The sequence below is a fragment of the Canis lupus genome, chromosome 17, assembly GCF_011100685.1.
Source record: "Canis lupus familiaris isolate Mischka breed German Shepherd chromosome 17, alternate assembly UU_Cfam_GSD_1.0, whole genome shotgun sequence".
Lineage (NCBI taxonomy): Eukaryota > Metazoa > Chordata > Mammalia > Carnivora > Canidae > Canis > Canis lupus.
In genome coordinates, this window is record NC_049238.1 from 38,210,780 (window position 1) to 38,228,461 (window position 17,682).

The following is a 17,682-nucleotide window of genomic DNA, read 5'->3' on the forward strand; positions in this document are numbered from 1 at the left end:
CAACAGTTAGATATTAAACAAAATTGTCAAATCTGCATTAGACAAAACAAACGCCTCATCAATCACCTAGATGCTAGAACTGGGAAGTTATTGTAAAATTTAAACTGACAAACACAGAAGGTTCTAACCTAGAGGTAGCAGTCTTTATCTGATGCCAATTAAAATACAGGTTAAGAGAGAATTATCTGTCCACATGGTACAAAATAGAAGACAAACAGGCAGTATGCTTTCTAGGATAGCCTCATTTTGACAGCTTGAAATGAACCAAGGAGACCGTTAGAGATGTTTTCTTCTGAGTTTACAAAGAATGATTTACAATAAAATGTGTATTTAATTGATGCCAAATGAGACTAAAGTTTAAAGTCTTTGCAGGAAGATAGAATACTGCTGATTCTTCCTTATATTTAAATAATTGGATTATCAAGAAGGTAATGAATAGGATGGCCCTTACGGGGTTTTTTTCTAGTTTTATTATTTGTACAAAGAAAATCTGTGATGCTTATGGAACAAAGGAAAATATGTTAGTGTAGAAAAAAAGAAAAAAGGGTAATGAGTCTATCGAAAAGTGTTAAAGACGAGATGAAATTTTAATAAAATGAATTAGTAATAGAAGTGATAGGAAAATAATTTTTAACAAAGGTGGATCTGTATTGTTTTATCTTTTTTTTAAAAGACTTTTAATGTTTGTTTTTGAAGATAATGGTTATTATCTACCATACTACAAGAGGGAGAGAAGCAAACGGAGCACACATATCACAGTCCGATTTCTTGATAACCCAAATTACAACAAGAACATTCGCAAAAAGGATCCTGTTCTCCTCTTACACTGGTGGAAAGAAATAGTTGGAACTATTCTGTTTTGTATCATAGCAACAACTTTTATTGTCCGTAGACTTTTCCATCCTCATCCTCACAGAGTAAGACATTTTTTAGAATCTAATATATTTCAGAGTGTCGGGAGAATAGTGTGTGTGCGGGGTGCGGGGAATGGAGGGGCAAGAAGCCATTTACTTAAGTTTCACCATGAAATCGTTGTTGCCCATCCTTTCATTTCTCCTAACTTAATATTCCTTCACTCCTCAGCCTGCTACAATCTGGCTTTCACCCCTCCCATTTCACTTCGCATTATCAAGGGAAATGCTGTCTTCTGTGTTCTTATAATACTTTTATTTTTGTCCATATTATTTATTTTTTTAAATGTTATTTTATAGCTTAAGATTGTTAGCTAATTTCAAGTCAGCTTTGAAACTGATTTTTTTCCCCCACCTTATCAGCAAAGGAAGGAATCTGAAACTCAGTGTCAAACTGAAAGTAAATATGATTCTGTAAGTGGAGAAGCTAAGGACAGCAGCTGGAATGACATAAAAAATTCTGGATATGTATCACGGTAAGAGTTTTGTCATACATAAAGTACATTTGTGCTGCAGCTTCTGGTGGCAACTGTTTGAATCAAGGAAGAAATGACCTCTAAACTAAGGTCTTGTTTAACTTTTTTTTTAATGTGTGAATATCCAGGTAAATATGACATAAACTTAACCCTCAAGTGACTTGAATTTATTCAAAATGATATGTACCCCAAGAAGGATAAAAATAGAGTGTTATAGAAGTTCAGAATTAAGTTCATATTGAGATGACTTCATTATTTATTTCGTCTATATCTAGAATGAGAAGTAGAAAAATGGAGGGAAATACACCAATAGGTCATTTTAAAACTAGAAGAGGGAGGTGAGTCACCTAAAAAGTAGGCAATTCAGATAATTTGAAGGTAACGTAAAAGTAGGGAATCAGCAGCTATCAAGTATAGGGGTTTTTATGCTTTTTGATATAGGATGGTGCTGTGGTTCATTTTTCATATTACATGCTTTATTCCTACATTTCCCCTTTGTTTTGATATCATACTTAGCACTTGGTGATATAGGGACAAGGAACTCTTATACATAACCTTACTGCATAACATCTAGGGTATGACAGAACCAAATGAAAATTACAGCTAAAATGTGTGACACTTGGATTATGTGTGGACCTAATTTATCTAAGCTGCCTTCATACTGTATTATCACAAGTTGAAAATTGACTGTAATCAGTTTGTTTTAGCTACAAGTTTTCCAAAGCAGAATTTACCTAGGTGACTAGAAATGGCAGAAGTTTTAATACCCTTCTGATAAGGATGCTGACTAATATGTCAGTGGCCGGCAACACCAGCAGGCAGAGAGGGAAGAGAACTAGGGATGTGACAGCTCTCACGAGGTAATCCACTACTGAAGCCATTCATTGTTCACTCAACATTTACTCTGAAAAACTGAGTGCAGGGCGGTATTTTCAGCTTTGTGACAAATAAAATGACTGGGCCTATCCTGGAGGGACTGAGAGAAGACAATACTGGGCAAAACAAACATCTAAGAAAAAAAGCCATGAACTCTAAGTGACTCAGTCTGGTTGCGATGATTCCAGAAGGCATTATAAATGAGGTTGCATTTTCATTGAACTGTAAATTATGAATAAGGAAGAGTTAGGTAAAGACAAGAGGAGTAGGGTAGAGTGAGTAAACATACATCTATAAGGCCGTTGAGAAGAGAACCAGAATATGTGTTGTGTACTCTGAAATTGAATTAGATTTAATTTTATTCAATATGAAGAGTACAACTGATTGTTTTTCAAAGGCAGGAAGCTCTATAATAATAATAGCTAATGTTTACTGAAGGCCTGCTATATTGTAGGCATTATGAAGAACCTGCGCTCTGGGTTCAAGTCCTAACTTCATCATTTGTCACTTAGGATCTTAGGCAAGATGATACTTATATTTTATAGAATCTATAATCATACATAAGATATCTCTTTTTTCAGAAGATACATTTGTTTCCTTTAGGACAGTAATTCAGTTGCCCCTGTAGGAATAGGATGTGAGTTTCATGAGCTTTATAGTTGGGGAGATGTGAATTTGTACCAAAGTGCCTTGACTAGCTATTTTTAGGGGTATAGATTATTGTTCTTCATTCTCTGTGAAGGTAATTGGCCCATAGAAGATTGGGATCAATTGCCTCTCCTCCTAACTCCATCCTTTAATCAGCTGAGCCAACTACTAAATTAATATGAGTGTGCAAATCATAAATTATTAAATTTTCCCTTTTTTTTTTTTAAGCTATCTGACAGATTTTGAACCAGTTCAGTGTATGGGTCGTGGCGGGTTTGGAGTAGTCTTCGAAGCCAAAAACAAAGTAGATGACTGCAATTATGCTATCAAGAGAATCCGCCTCCCCAACAGGTAAGGGAAGGCATTGTTAGTGGGCTTGGACCTAGCACCATCTTGCTCATCCCATAGGCAGTATGTCCTTCTTGCTATACTCCAAAAACAGTTTCCGACCTCCTGAATCTTAGCCTCTAAGTGCCACCAGGTAACCAGCTGTCCTAAAAGGGGTGATCTCTTTAGATTGCTTTGCCTCAACTTAAAAAAAATCTGCCCTTGTTTTTGATTCTTAATCAGGACTTTTCCACAGTGAATTATGATGACTATCATATTTACTACATAGCACCATTTAAAAATAATCTGTTTATTGTGGAAAAGGGAAAAGTATTACAACAAAAATTATCTGTGTCTTCTCTTCCCGATAATCCTCACTGTTACCATGTTAGGGTTTTCCCCTTGATAATTTTTTATCTGATCATAAATTCATCTAGTTAGTAGCATACTTACCATTACAGTACAGTTGTATCTGTTGCTTCCTTTATTGTATCCTTGGCATTTTCCATGTTTTTAAGAATATTTTATTAAAATGCTAAAATAAACTTAAAATATTTTATGGCTGGATAACACTCCAATTGATACATGTGAAATATTTTAACTATTTCTTATTGTTAAACATTTGGGTTTCAAATTTGTTGCAGTTAAAAACAACTTTGCAGTGTCCAAATTAAAAAAAAAAAAAAAGGTTTTGTTTATTCACTTGACAGAGAGAGAGAGCACAATCAGGGGAAGGAGGAGGAGAGGGCAAGGGAGAAGCAGAAGCAGGTTCCCCTCGAGCAGGCAGCCTGATATGGGACTCAATCCCAGGATCCTGGGATCATGACCTGAGACAAAGGCAGATGCTTAACCCACTGAGCCACTCAGAAGTCCCATGTCCATCTTTTATATAAATTTTTGACCACATCTGTTTCCATAGGATAGAGCTAGAAGTAGCATTTCTGACTCAGAACAGTGTTATGCTTAAGATGATGGGCTTTGAATAATGCCTTCTTTTCCATCTATTTTGGGAAGCTCCTGTTGATTCTTGATTAATGTGCACTAATTGCTGTATTGTCCTTGTAATTAGTAGTTAAACATTTTGTCCAACAGTTAGGGACACAGGACTAGGAGGGATTTGTGTACTATGGAACTAATTATTTTCCTTGGTATATAATTTTTGAGTAGTTTAAATATTCATATGTGCAAGCACCACATAGGATATGAAATTAAGCAAAGCTTCTACCCCCAAGAACCAAAAACTCTGAGGCTTTTGCATATATACTCAAATAACTACAATGCGAGGAAGGTTGTGACCTGGTGACAGATTAGTAAATAGCTTCTCATGAAAAAAGTACAGATGTAACTGAAATCAAGGAAGACAAACTTTATGGAGGTGGTGACATTTGTTCTGGGTATTCAAAAGTAGCCTGTTGCTTAGTAGACAGATGTGTAAGGAAGGGATGGCTGACTATGTGAAATGGCCTAAGAAAGGCTCTAGGCAAAACACTTGGAGGTGGTGTAGAGCACTATATGTGTTCTGACATGGGTGAAATAAAGGATAGGGATGGGGGAGTAATGGAGGAGAAGAGTTGCAGAGCCTTAAATGCCAAGCAAGGGAGTTCAGATTTTATTTTGTAGACAGGTCTTTGAGAAGAGCAATGATGTGATCAAAATGAGGGTAGCTCTGGAGGTGGTGTGTATGGATGGCTGACATGAGCAAAGGGTCAGAGACAAGAATGTTAGATTTTTTTTTTTCCAGAAGTTTAGTCCCAAGATACAGAACATTTGTGAGGAGAAGTGGGGATGGGTGAGAAAGGAATGAGTATAATGAATTGAAAAGGAGCAGCTGATAGGACTTGGATACTGAATGTGGGCACCCAGAAGTTAAAGAATTCAAAAATCCAAGAATTCTTAGATTGAGAGAGTGGGGGCATTGACCAACAGCCAAGCGCTGAGGGCAAAGTGGAAGTAGCTGACCATCTCCTGGAGAGGGAGGAGGATGTAACTTGTATTTATGATGTTGCTTCAGTGATAGTGGGAGGCCTAGAAATGTAAGATTAGTTCTACCAGAAAAGCTATCAAAGCAGAAAATCAAATCCAAATGCTTTTCTAATTAAACTGCATTGCCTGTGATATTCGGTATTTGAGACTTGTTTTAAAAAAACAAACATTCTAATATAGGTTTTTTGGATTGCAATATGTGCCAATTATGTTTATACCAGTATGGTCATTCCCCGTCCTCCTAAGCTGCCATCCTGAGCTCTTTTCTGAATACTTCATTTATACCTATTCATTGTCCTATAGATTTAACAGACATTAAGCAATAATCTTTAATGGTCTATAGTCATTCATTTTTAGTCACCCAAGAAAGCTTTATTTGAATGAGGCAATGTGTTCATAGCACTTCTTTCTAGAAGGAAAAGAAAATCCTAAAATACATGTGTATCTTTTAAACTACAAAACCTACTATGTGGCTTTTAGATTCAAGAGAGAGTTTTATTTTCTTACTTCTCACTGTTAGATATGATGACTTTTTTCAGGTAAGAGCAACCTTCAGTGTTGTCTTCTTTCTTTCAGAGAGTTGGCTCGGGAAAAGGTAATGCGAGAAGTTAAAGCCTTAGCCAAGCTTGACCATCCAGGGATTGTTAGATATTTCAATGCTTGGTTAGAAGCACCACCAGAGAAGTGGCAAGAAAAAATGGATGAAATTTGGTTAAAAGATGAAAGGTAACTTGGCTAGTCATAGACTTAAAAACTAGTACTTTCTCTTAGGCTAGTTTTTTTGCTTCTGTTAATAAAATACATTTCCGTAGCTAGAGAGGAGTTTTGTTTGTTTTAGGAAAAAATGCTATTCTCTGTCATCATCTTTTAAAATGTTCTCTAGTCACTAATTAAATATTGAAAAGTTTATTTTTTAAGAACATGAATTTTAAAAATAATTTTTAGATAGGGCTCTATGAATTATATAAGTCACTAAGGGATTTACAGTACAGTGGCTTTTCTCATTAAGAGATATTGTCTACTTTTGTCACCATTTTTATTTTAGATTTTTAGTTTCTCAGTAGTTAAAAATTTACAACTCCTTTGAAACTATTAAACTAGTTTAAAGCTATTGGCAGTTAAAAATACTTAAACTTAGGCAACATGAAGATAATTTCCATGTTACATATGCTCTGCAATAGGAAGGAAGGCTCTTTTAAAAATGACTAAATGAAAACAAAGAGAAAGCAAGCTGTGTATAGACTGTTTACCAAATAGTTGGCAGTAAAATTCCTGCCTAAAAGTACCAAATATAGCCCTACATCCACATGAAGTAACTTGTTAAGGCAACATTTATAGATGCAGTCAGTAGCCAAACCACGGAAGGACCAAGTGAGGTAGCCCCATGGTCAAGGCACTGTGAGCTGCTGCCCTAATTCAGACTAGGGCTTCAGAATTGTGGCCACTGAAGAATCCTGACCTTGGTGGTCCCTCAGTGCTTTGTGTTTTGCACAAAGGCCCTGGCTGCTCTGGCATGACAATCCCAGGTAACTGTTTCAGCTATAAAATTAAGCTTTCCAATTTAAATTTTTTGAAAGAAATGAATGGGACATGATGTTCTTTGTCTCATATAGCAAGTTTTTATTTAATCTGTGTGTTTGTCATTTGATAACTGGCTTTCTTATAGATAAAGCTTTTAGAATAAAGATTGTAGTTCAGATCAGTTAATCACAAATTCCCTCTCTTGCCTTTGTATCTGTCGCACTTGTAGCACAGACTGGCCACTCAGCTCTCCTAGTCCAATGGACGCACCATCAGTTAAAATACGCAGAATGGATCCTTTCTCTACAAAGGAACATATTGAAATCATAGCTCCTTCTTCACAAAGGAGGTCTTTTTCAGTAGGGATTTCCTGTGGCCAGACAAGTTCCTCTGAAAGCCAGTTCTCTCCACTGGAATTTTCTGGAACAGACCATGGAGATACCAGTGAGTCAGTGGATGCAGCATGCAACCTCCAGGACAGCTGTGTCACGGACTGTGATATAGAAGATGGTACTCTGGACGGCAATGTCGAAGGGCACTCCTCTGAACTTTGTCCTGCTGGAGCTTCTCCTTATGAAAGATCAAGGGAGAGAACATCCTCTTCCATAGTGTTTGAAGATTCCGGCTGTGATAACGCATCCAGCAAAGAAGAGCTCAAAACTAAGCGACTGAATATTGGCAACCATTGTGCTAATAAACAAACTGCTTTCAAGCATTCCAGTAGCAAATCTTCTTCTGAACCTACTTTCTCTGTTTCTCCTCCAAGACCGACCACTTTAAGTTTAGATCTCAGCAAAAACACTGCAGAAAAACTCCAGCCCAGTTCCCCGAAGGTATATCTTTACATCCAGATGCAGCTCTGCAGAAAGGAAAACCTCAAAGACTGGATGAACAGCCGGTGTACCATAGAGGAGCGAGAGAGGAGCGTGTGTCTGCACATCTTCCTACAGATCGCAGAGGCAGTAGAGTTTTTGCACAGCAAAGGGCTCATGCACAGGGATCTCAAGGTCTGTATTCATGGAACATCAGCCCTGGGTTTCAGTCTGATTTTGTGTGATTGAGAACAGTACTTTCAGGATTTGTCAGTTTTTAACTGAAATGCCCTTAAGAGCAAAGGACATGAAAGGTATCAGATAGGGGAGGAGAGGCCCGGGGAAGTAGCCTGAGGAACCTGCCGGAGAAAGAAGTCTTGTATTTTGAAAACTTCAGGGAAGGTCGCCTGGGTGGCTTCATGGTTGAGTGTCTGCCTTTGGCTCAGGGCGTGATCCGGGGGTCCCAGGATTGAGTCCCGCATTGGGCTCCCTGTAGGGAGCTTCTCCCTCTGCCTGTGTCTCTGCCTCACTCTCTCTGTGTCTCTCATGAATAAATAAATAAAATCTTTTTTTAAAAAAAAAGAAAAAGAAAGAAAAAATTTCAGGGAGAGCATGTGTTCTTTTTCTTTTCCACTATGTGTTTAGGTTCGTTTTACTATAAAGAGAATTCTCAGTCCTCCTACTGAGAAAGACAAATCTACCATGAACAGATCTATCCTGTTTTTCCTATGGCTTTGGGTAACTCTGATGTAAGTTCCTGAAACCCCCAAGGTAGCATGGTGAAAAGGGACCCAAGTGGAAAGAGAGACATAGTTTCCTTCATTAGCCAGCTCCGAGTTGGGGCACATCTCCGGGTTTTTTGCCCCTATTCCTAAACCATTTAGGCTTTGGGGAAGGACAGAGAGAAACCAGATGGAGAAAGAAAGCAAATAGCCAGGTTATTGTTTCCAGTTCTAAAGCCTTTGATTCTGTTTTCATTAAGTATGATATTAAATATTGTACCGATGTGATATGCTAAATTATATAAGATTCTTACATGAAATACTCAATATTTCCTAGATATGTGTTTCTGAAATAACTATATGAAACTCTTACTTGGCTAATTTCTGCTGTATTTCATATGCTCAGAGTGATCATCAGTAAATGTGTCGTGAATATATAAGTACTTTTCTGATGGAAGTAGCTTCAATTATTGAAGTATTTTCAGTTTTGTGTCATGTAACCATAAACTTTTGTTTCAGGCACCAAAGTAGCTACTTGGACAAGTTATTTTCTACTCCTATTGGCAGTATGTGTTTTAATCCTTGAATATATCTTAAGAGTTTAGAATAAAGGGAGACAAGAATTAGAATTAGTTCCTATTTTCCCAAGTAATTGTTATTGAATTATATATTATCACTGTGCTTCAGTGATTTCGAAACAGACTGACAGGAATTATTCTGCACTGAATGAATAGTTCAGAGATTATTTCTTTTGGTTGGAAAGGAGAAGACAACCAACTTCCAGGAAGCCAGATACCCCTAACTAGAGAGAGTGTTGGCTATTTGAATATAGTAAACATTTATCATTTGGTGAGAAACAATTAAGTGGTATACACATTCCTTTTGTACTTACTACTTACTATACACACAAGATGCTATGTTGAAGAGCAATGTATAAAAAAAAAGAAAGGCAATGTAATTATATTGTCACTAATAATGAGTACTCTTCTGCTGATTTTATAATGTTAATGAGATATTAGTGAAGATTTGTTAAATGCTACAGTGTTGTCTAAAGATTTCTTTCCATGCTTGTCTGTGCGCCAAAAAATTCCAGGAAGAAAATTCATTTCCCCTTAGTTTTTCTAGAAATCAAAAAGTTTATTCCTTTGTAAAGGTACATTGTTTTTAAGGAATTCTAGGGTGCCAAAAAAATTACCTCCAGAATTTCTATTCCCAGTTTATTTATTTATTTTTAAGGATTTTACTTTTTTATTCATGAGAGACACAGAGAGAGAGAGAGATACGCAAAGACATAGGCAGAGGGAGAAGCAGGCTCCACGCAGGGAACCCGACGTGGGACTCGATCCCGGGACTCCAGGATCACCCCCCGGGGCCGAAGGCAGGCTCTAAACTGCTGAGCCACCCAGGGATCCCTCTATTCCCAGTTTAAATAGCTCTACATTCTGTTCATTCTGACCCATGTCTTTGAGTTCCATGTTTAACCTTCGGACCATCCCCACTTTTGTTTTTGTCATTGGCACTCTCCAGCACCCTGATTCTCCAGACTTATTTCCAGTCTCTTCTCTTCACTCTAGCTAGGCTTCATGCTGGGCTTTTCCCAGCTCCGTAAATACATCTTGGCCTCATAGAGCCTGGTATTTCTCATTTAAATTCTCATCACAACTCTATCATTTATCCTTTGGTTTCCTGTTTTGTTCAGCTGTTACATCCTTAGCACAGTGCCTGACACATTCTATATTCTCTTATCATTTTATTCTGAATAGTCTTTTTGTCTGCAGCCAAAAGGAAGTTTATTGGCCCATGTAGTTGAACTGTCCAAGATTCAGGTAAAGCTTTATCTAGGATCAAGTGATGCAGCCAGAACCTGCCCCTGTCCCATCGCCATTTCTTTTTCCATTTTCAGGCATGCTCTCCCTTCACTGTCCCAGGATAGCAGCCAACAATTCTCAGGACTACATGTTATATAAATCTTTAGAGGTGGTTGGATAGGGTGTGAGAGAAAAGTATCTCTTTTCCCCAGTATTGATCAGAAGTCCTTAGTTTCCTTCTAATTGATAAGCCCAAGACACATATCCATCCCTAAGTCAGTTTTCTGGCCAGGAGATGGAATCCTGCTGATTGATTTATATAACCCCTGGGTGTAACCTCAGAATAGCTTCCACCTGAACCACGGGGTTGCTGCACATTTGGGAAAAAGGGAGTTCCCAAAATCAAGTCATGGTATTTCTGGTGGAAGCATAGGGGGATAGATACCGGGAAACCCCTCTTCCCCAAAAAAGTCTATTATAGTGTTTAGTAAATAACAACTGACACTAGAAGGTAGGAGAGAGGAGGAGGAAACATGATATGTAAGGCATCACAGTCTGCATTGTCTCTCACATAAGGTCATTTGTGGGAGAGCAGGAGGTTATTACTATAGACTTTGGTTATATGCAATAATTTAATTGTTTCAAAGTCAACACTGTAGAATCATATTTTGAAGTTCAGGAATAAAATGTTAATTGTCCTGCAGTATTTGAAGCCCAGTGCAATTCAGTTTCATGAACTAAATGGCTTCCTTTTTCCTTGTTTTCAGGGCTCTGAATTTTGATTATGTTAGCCGGAATTAGAGAAGGTGCTGAAGGAAGTTTGAGGAGCCTATGAGACATCTGGTTGGATATGTCCTATAAACAGTTACATATCAGAGTTTAGAACTCAAGACCGGTCTGGGAGTAAATGGGAGCATATGGGTATTAGAAGAGGTAGCACCTATTAGAAGAGGGTGCTAGTGAAGAGCTCTTATTCTCCTCTGTAGCCTACTTCCCCCACTCAGACACAAATGAAAGGTCAGTCTGTTTCATTCATTCATCAAATAGAAGTGATTAGCTACCATAGGGTAAGGACTGTACCGAATGCTGGTCATGTGGCAGTAAACCAGAAGTCTTTTTCTTATGGAGCCATACTGCTTGGATTTGAATCTCTGCTCCACCACTTGCTAGGAGGAAAACCTTGGGCACTTAACTTCTCGGCATGAGTTTTCATATCCTAAAATGAGGGTCTAAGAGGACTAATAGGGTTGTTAAAGTATTACATGAATTAATAGTAGTAAACTGCTTAGAACAGCTCCCGGTGCATTACCAGTGCTATATATGCATTTGCTGGTATTACTACTATTATTATCATGGCTTAAGTCATAAACATAAAAAGCTAGCCAAAGGAGATTATATAGAATACTGAGATTGAGGACTGGGCCCTAGAGAATGTGAACCTCTAAGAATTTAAATAGATGTTCAATAAATACTCACTACTTTTGCTACCCTTCCCTTTTCCTTACTCAGAGGTACTTGCTTAGCATCGAAAGGATTGCTTTTATTTTCATATTACTCTGTTTAATGCTTGAGAGTACCTAGTTTCTTGTATTTATCTTCTATAGTCATTTAAATTACTCTCTTCACAGGCACCTGGGTAGTTCAGTCAGTTAAGTGTCTGGTCTGTGTTAGGCTCAGGTCATGATTCCAGGGTCCTGGGATCAAGTCCTATGTTGGGCTCCCTGCTCCACAGGGAGTCCGCTTCTCTCTCCCTCTGCCTCCTCCCCTCTGCTCATGCTCATGCTCATGCTCTGTCTCTCTCTCAAATAAATAAAGTCATAAATAAATAGATAAATAAATAAATCTCTCTTCACTTTCTCTACTTCTCCATACACACTTAATCATACTTTTTGTCTGCTTTTTTCCAGCCTTCCAATATATTCTTTACAGTGGATGATGTGGTCAAGGTTGGAGACTTTGGATTAGTGACTGCAATGGACCAGGATGAAGAAGAGCAGACGGTTCTGACCCCAATGCCAGCGTATGCCAGACATACAGGACAAGTGGGGACCAAACTGTATATGAGCCCAGAACAGGCAAGTTTTTCCTTTTCCTTCTGAATTAAAAATGGGGGAAAAAAATGAATTAAAAATGGATTTTAGTTAGCATGGCTGCAAGCTAGTTGTGCCCCATGAATCTCTATCCACATTCTTTTTAAAATACCCAATAAAATAAAATCTGAAAATTATGAAAACTGGTAGTAGTGTTCACAGGCAGCAGAGGTAAGGTTCAGTTTCTACAACCTGAGTTGGGGCTGGCTTAAGAAAAACACTAGGCATAAAACATGTGCTCACCCCTGAATCAGAACCTGATATGGGATACCTGGATGGCTCAGCAGTTAAGCTCTGCTTTCATCTTGGAGTGATCCTGGAATTCAGGGATCAAGTCCCATATCAGGCTCCCAGAGGGGAGCCTGCCTCTCCCTCTCCCTCTGCCTATGTCTCTGCCTCTCTCTCTCTCTCTCTCTCTTTCTCTGTCTCTGTCTCTAATGAATAAATAAATAAAATCTTAAAAAAAAAAAAAAAAGAACCTGATAGTAACCAGAAATTTAGAAAAAGACTTTGAATGCCTCTCTCCCAAATGTCACTCCAGTTCTTCTTGTGTAAGCTGTGTAGAAACTTGTTTCAGAACCAGCTAGAGCCAGAGGTACTGTCCTGAGCTGCTCGTTCTGGTAATTCACAAGCAACTTCTAGAATGTACCATGGCAGAAAATAGAGATAGATGGGCTGGGATTTATTGCCTTGTGGAATCCTTAGTCACCAAAGGAAAAGCACTGTGAACAGGACACAGCCTGGAAGAGTGGTGGGAACAGGGCATTCTGGGATCATCAGAGAAGCATGCCCAGTCCAGCTAATGATACTCACAAGCTTATATATGCTTCTACATCAGTGGTTCTCAAACTTTTTGGTCTCAGTACCTGTTTATACTTGTAAACATGATTAAAACCCCAAGAGTTTTTATTTTTTCTTTAATTTAATTTAATTTTAAAAAAGATTTTATTTATTTATTCATGAAAGACACACAGAGAGAGAGGCAGAGACATAGGCAGAAGGAGGAGAAGCAGGCTCAATGCAGGAGCCCGATGCAGGACTCAATCCTGGAACTCCAGAATTATGTACTGAGCTGAAGGCAGAAGCTCAATTGCTGAGCCACCCAGTCGTCCTTTAAGAGTTTTTCTTATTGGATTTTATCTATCGATATTTTCTATATTAGAGGATAAAATTGAGAAATTTATAAAAATGTTATTTATTAAAACTAGCAATATTAAACCTATCACATCTTAAAAGTATTTTTATGAAAAATAAAAATAAATATTCTGTAAAACAAAAACAAATTAGCAAGAAGAGTGACATTTATTTAGATTTTTGCAGATCTGGGCAGCCCGGGTGGCTCAGCGGTTTAGCGCCGCCTCCAGCCCAGGGCATGATCCTGGAGACCCTGGATGGAGTCCCACATCGGGCTCCCTGCATGGAGCCTGCTTCTCTCTCTGCCTGTGTCTCTGCCTCTCTTTCTCTCTGTGTATTTCTCATGAATAAATAAATAAAATCTTTAAAAAAAATATTTTGGCAGATCTCTTTAATATCTGACTTAAAAAAAGATAGATTCCAATGTCCACAATAGCCAAACTGTGGAAGGAGCCTCAGTGTCCATCGAAAGATGAATGGATAAAGAAGATGTGGTCTATGTATACAATGGAATATTACTCAGCCATTAGAAACGACAAATACCCACCATTTGCTTCTACATGGATGGAACTGGAGGGAATTATGCTGAGTGAAATAAGTCAATTGGAGAAAGACAAACATTACATGGTCTCATTTATTTGGGGAATATAAAAAATAATGAAAGGGAATAAAGGGGAAAGGAGAAAAAATGTGTGGCAAATATCAGAGGGGGAGACAGAACATGAGAGACTCCTAACTCTGGGAAATGAACTAGGGGTGGCGGAAGGGGAGGTGGGCAGGGGGTGGGGGTGACTGGGTGACGGGCACTGAGGGGGGCACTTGAGGGGATGAGCACTGGGTGTTATTCTATATGTTGGCAAATTGAACTCCAATAAAAAATAAATTTATAAAAAAAAAAAAAAAAGCTAGATTCTCTGGAGGCCTGGGTGTCTCAGTTGGTTAAGCATCCGACTCTGATTATCAGCTCAGTTCTTGATCTCAGGCCATGAGTACAAGCCCTATGTTGGGGTCCACACTGTGTATAAGTCTACTTAAAACAACAACAAAATGAGCTGGAGTCTCATATCTGCTTTTGTTTTTAATCTGTTGCTCTGTTATTTTGGCTAAAATAAATGAAGACAATCTGACCTCACACAGATAGTTGGTTGGAAAGAGAGGAATATTTAATAACATTTTCAGGTAATTGTGGGTATTTGTCTATGATGGTACATCAAAACTCAGTAAGCATTTTTAACACTCTGGAAGAAGGGAGACCTTGCTTTTTCTCTTGTTTTACTTTATTCCCAACACCTGCAGTGGTACTAGAATTCAGCAAGTGTGCAGAAATGTTTGGTGGATGAATGAATGTGAATGTCAGTAAGAACATAAACACTAGGTGGTCTTGGCCACCCCACACACTGCTGTCTTGACTGGATCATGGCTTGCGGCTGACATGTGTGCATGTGCACACATGTGGGTATGTGTTTGTTGGAGGAAAGGGTTGCCATTTCTGAGAAAGGAAGAGATTCATGATAAGTGGTACTATGTTGATAAGTGATACTATGTTGTTGTTGATGATACTAAAAAACAAGGATAGCTAGGGAAATGTTGCCATAGACAATACACAATAGTAAAAATACGGTAGTTAAAAATGGACAGCCATAATTCTCTTAATAATTTCCTTATTCTTCTCTATTCTTAAACTTTACATTCTTAAATATAGAAATTGTCACTTTATAAAATGTCCCTTTAAAAGTCTCTCAAGAGGGTGCCTGGTTGGCTCAGTTGGTTAAGAATTGTCTTACTCAAACTTCAGAAGCTGTACTAAAACATTGTTTTAAAATATATTTTATCAAAGCTCTTAATTTTCTTATCCTACTAGGAGAAAATGAGCACAGAGCAGCTAATTTTTACTTGGTTGAAATTACCAAGAAATATAGTTCATTCTAGTATTGCACAGTGATAAAGCAATCAATTTAAACCTCCAGAGGGTATGTTATATCCTACCCCCCTGTGTTTTTCAACTTAATTCCTTATTTTTTAGAAATTTTGTAAAGACTACTTTGTATTCATGAAACTACATTTTTTTTTCTAAGTGTATTTAATAATACTTTTCCCCCCTTCATTATATATGAATCTATTCTCTATAGAGGGAATACAGGAATGTGTAAGGAAAAAATAAAAATCACTTACTAAAAAAATCTCTAAAACATTAACAGTGGTTATATTTCCATATATGTGTGTGTGCACACACACACACATGCCTTACAACATGTATTTATACATATCTTATTTTGGAAAACAAAATTGGAATTCTCATCCATAAAATTTTGGATAAAATATTAAAATCAAGCATTTCCTACATTATTAAATGTTTTTAGAGAATAGTTTATAGTATTCTGGTAAACAATTCATTCAACATTTTGGACATTTTAGTTACTTAAAGATTTTGCCGTGTAACTATCCCAGTGTACAAATCTCTGTCCACTTTTCCACTGTCTTTGGGCAACAAGATTAAAGAGGACTATTAAACGGAAGTCATCGTTTATTTCTGAGTTGCTTTTCGTGAAAGTGTGTTAGTTTATATTTTCCAAATAGTGTAGAAGGTGTGTTCTTATCACAGCACCTCTGTAAGCTCTCTTTTTGAACATACTGTCTTTGAACACTTCCCAAACCCCAAGGATAAGATAAAGGTAAGGGGAAACGGGGAAGGTTATGCCACTGATGGAGTCATTGAAACTTTCCATCTAATACGCCCTGCACGCAGAGGTGGGCTGGCTGGTGGAAGGAGCCAGGTTGATGAATGTCAACTGCAGTGTAGACAGGAGGTGGTGGAGGGCTTGGAGTCCCCTCATTAAGAAATGCTTCTATGGGGACGCCTAGGTGGCTCAGTGGTTGAGTGTCTGCCTTCGCTCAGGGCATGATCCTAGAGTCCAGGGACCTAGTCCCACATCAGGCTCCCTGCATGGAGCCTGCTTCTCCCTCTGCTTAAGTTTCTTTCTCTCTCTCTCTGGGTCTGTCATGAATAAGTAAATAAAATCCTTAAAAAGAAAAGAAAAGAAATGCCTCTATGGAGCAGTTTCAAAGTGAAGCCCTTCTTCTAAAGTTTGCCAAATATGAAGTTCTGTGCCTAGGGTAATTTTCACAAATAAAAGCGTTCTTCTAAGTCCCAGGAGGTCACTTTTAATTTGAATGAGGCTTTGTTTAATAGAGTAGTTGGGCTGTAATTCGTCTGTTCATTTTAACAAATAAGTTTTTATTGAGGGCCTTCTCTATACTTAGCCCAGTGCCGGATGATGGAACAAAAAAGAGGCAGTTCCTTCCCTCCAGGACTTTATAATCTAGTTGTGAACAATAAGAAATATGCACACGTAAAATACAACTAAGAATGCAAAGTAGTCCATAATTAAGTGCCGTAATGAGGGCTAACCGCAGTTGATTAGTGGTTTGGAGTAATGAAGATTTTCTCATAAAAATGGGTGAGGTCTAAGATGATTAGAAATGAGAGATCTGCTTTAGATAGTGTTGGCTTTGAAAATCTTCACCTCGGGGGTAGTTGAGTAGCTTTTACTGGCTCCCACAAACTTTTTTAGCATTGCAAGGCTCCAGGTTTCTTGGGGCCTATTTTACTGATGCATATCTCAGAGCAGTACCTGGGCTTTCCTTCTGTAATGCTGAGTAGTTTAATTACTCTTGCTGTAGTGAGTTGAAGAAAAGAGGCTGCGGAGATTATTAACTCTTTGCTCACGTTTTTGTTTTTTTTTTTTGTTTTTTTTTTCCTCACGTTTTTACCCATACATTTATATGTAAACCAAGGAGTGACTAGGTCAGCTTTGGGATTCACAAATGCCAAAGTATCAGTTGTATGATCTCTGTTAATTTTTTTTCTAATATTTCTTCCTTATATGGTATTTCAGATTCATGGGAACAACTACTCTCATAAAGTGGACATCTTTTCTTTAGGCCTCATTCTGTTTGAATTGCTGTACCCATTCGGCACTCAGATGGAGAGAGTCAGGGTAAGTTCCCCCTCTGCTCAAAAAAAGTGGAAAAATAGGGGCATCTGGGTGGCTCAGTGGCTGAGCCATCTGCCTTTGGCTTAGGTCGTGATCCTGGGATCGAGTCCCGCATTGGGCTCCCTGCAGGGTAACCTGCTTCTCCCTTTGCCTGTGTCTCTGCCTTTGTGTGTGTGTGTGTCTCATGAATAAATAAATAAATAAAACCTTTTAAAAAAAAAAGTAAGTAAAAATACAACCTACAGAATTGGAGAAAATATTTGTAAGCCATATAGTTGGTAAAACTCTAGTAAACCAGAGCATACAAAGAACTATTATGACTCAACAAAAAGACAAAGAACCCAATTGAAAAATGAGGAAAGGCTTTGAGTAGACGTTT

The 17,682-nt window shown here is 38.1% G+C and overlaps 1 protein-coding gene across 3 annotated transcripts in view; it reads left to right on the forward strand.

The window, feature by feature from the left end:
• EIF2AK3 (eukaryotic translation initiation factor 2 alpha kinase 3) overlaps positions 1-17,682 on the forward strand; it is a 64,570-nt gene that overhangs the window by 41,141 nt on the left and 5,747 nt on the right. For 2 of the 3 annotated variants that reach the window (XM_038561499.1, XM_038561500.1), the window contains 7 exons: positions 697-917; positions 1,275-1,387; positions 3,140-3,262; positions 5,798-5,947; positions 6,972-7,749; positions 11,992-12,159; positions 17,205-17,306. In XM_038561499.1, coding sequence (XP_038417427.1) covers positions 697-917; positions 1,275-1,387; positions 3,140-3,262; positions 5,798-5,947; positions 6,972-7,749; positions 11,992-12,159; positions 17,205-17,306 — 1,655 coding nt within the window. Of the gene's footprint in view, positions 1-696; positions 918-1,274; positions 1,388-3,139; positions 3,263-5,797; positions 5,948-6,971; positions 7,750-10,851; positions 11,102-11,991; positions 12,160-17,204; positions 17,307-17,682 lie in introns of those variants that run through there. The other variant, XR_005372452.1, reaches the window with a different exon arrangement.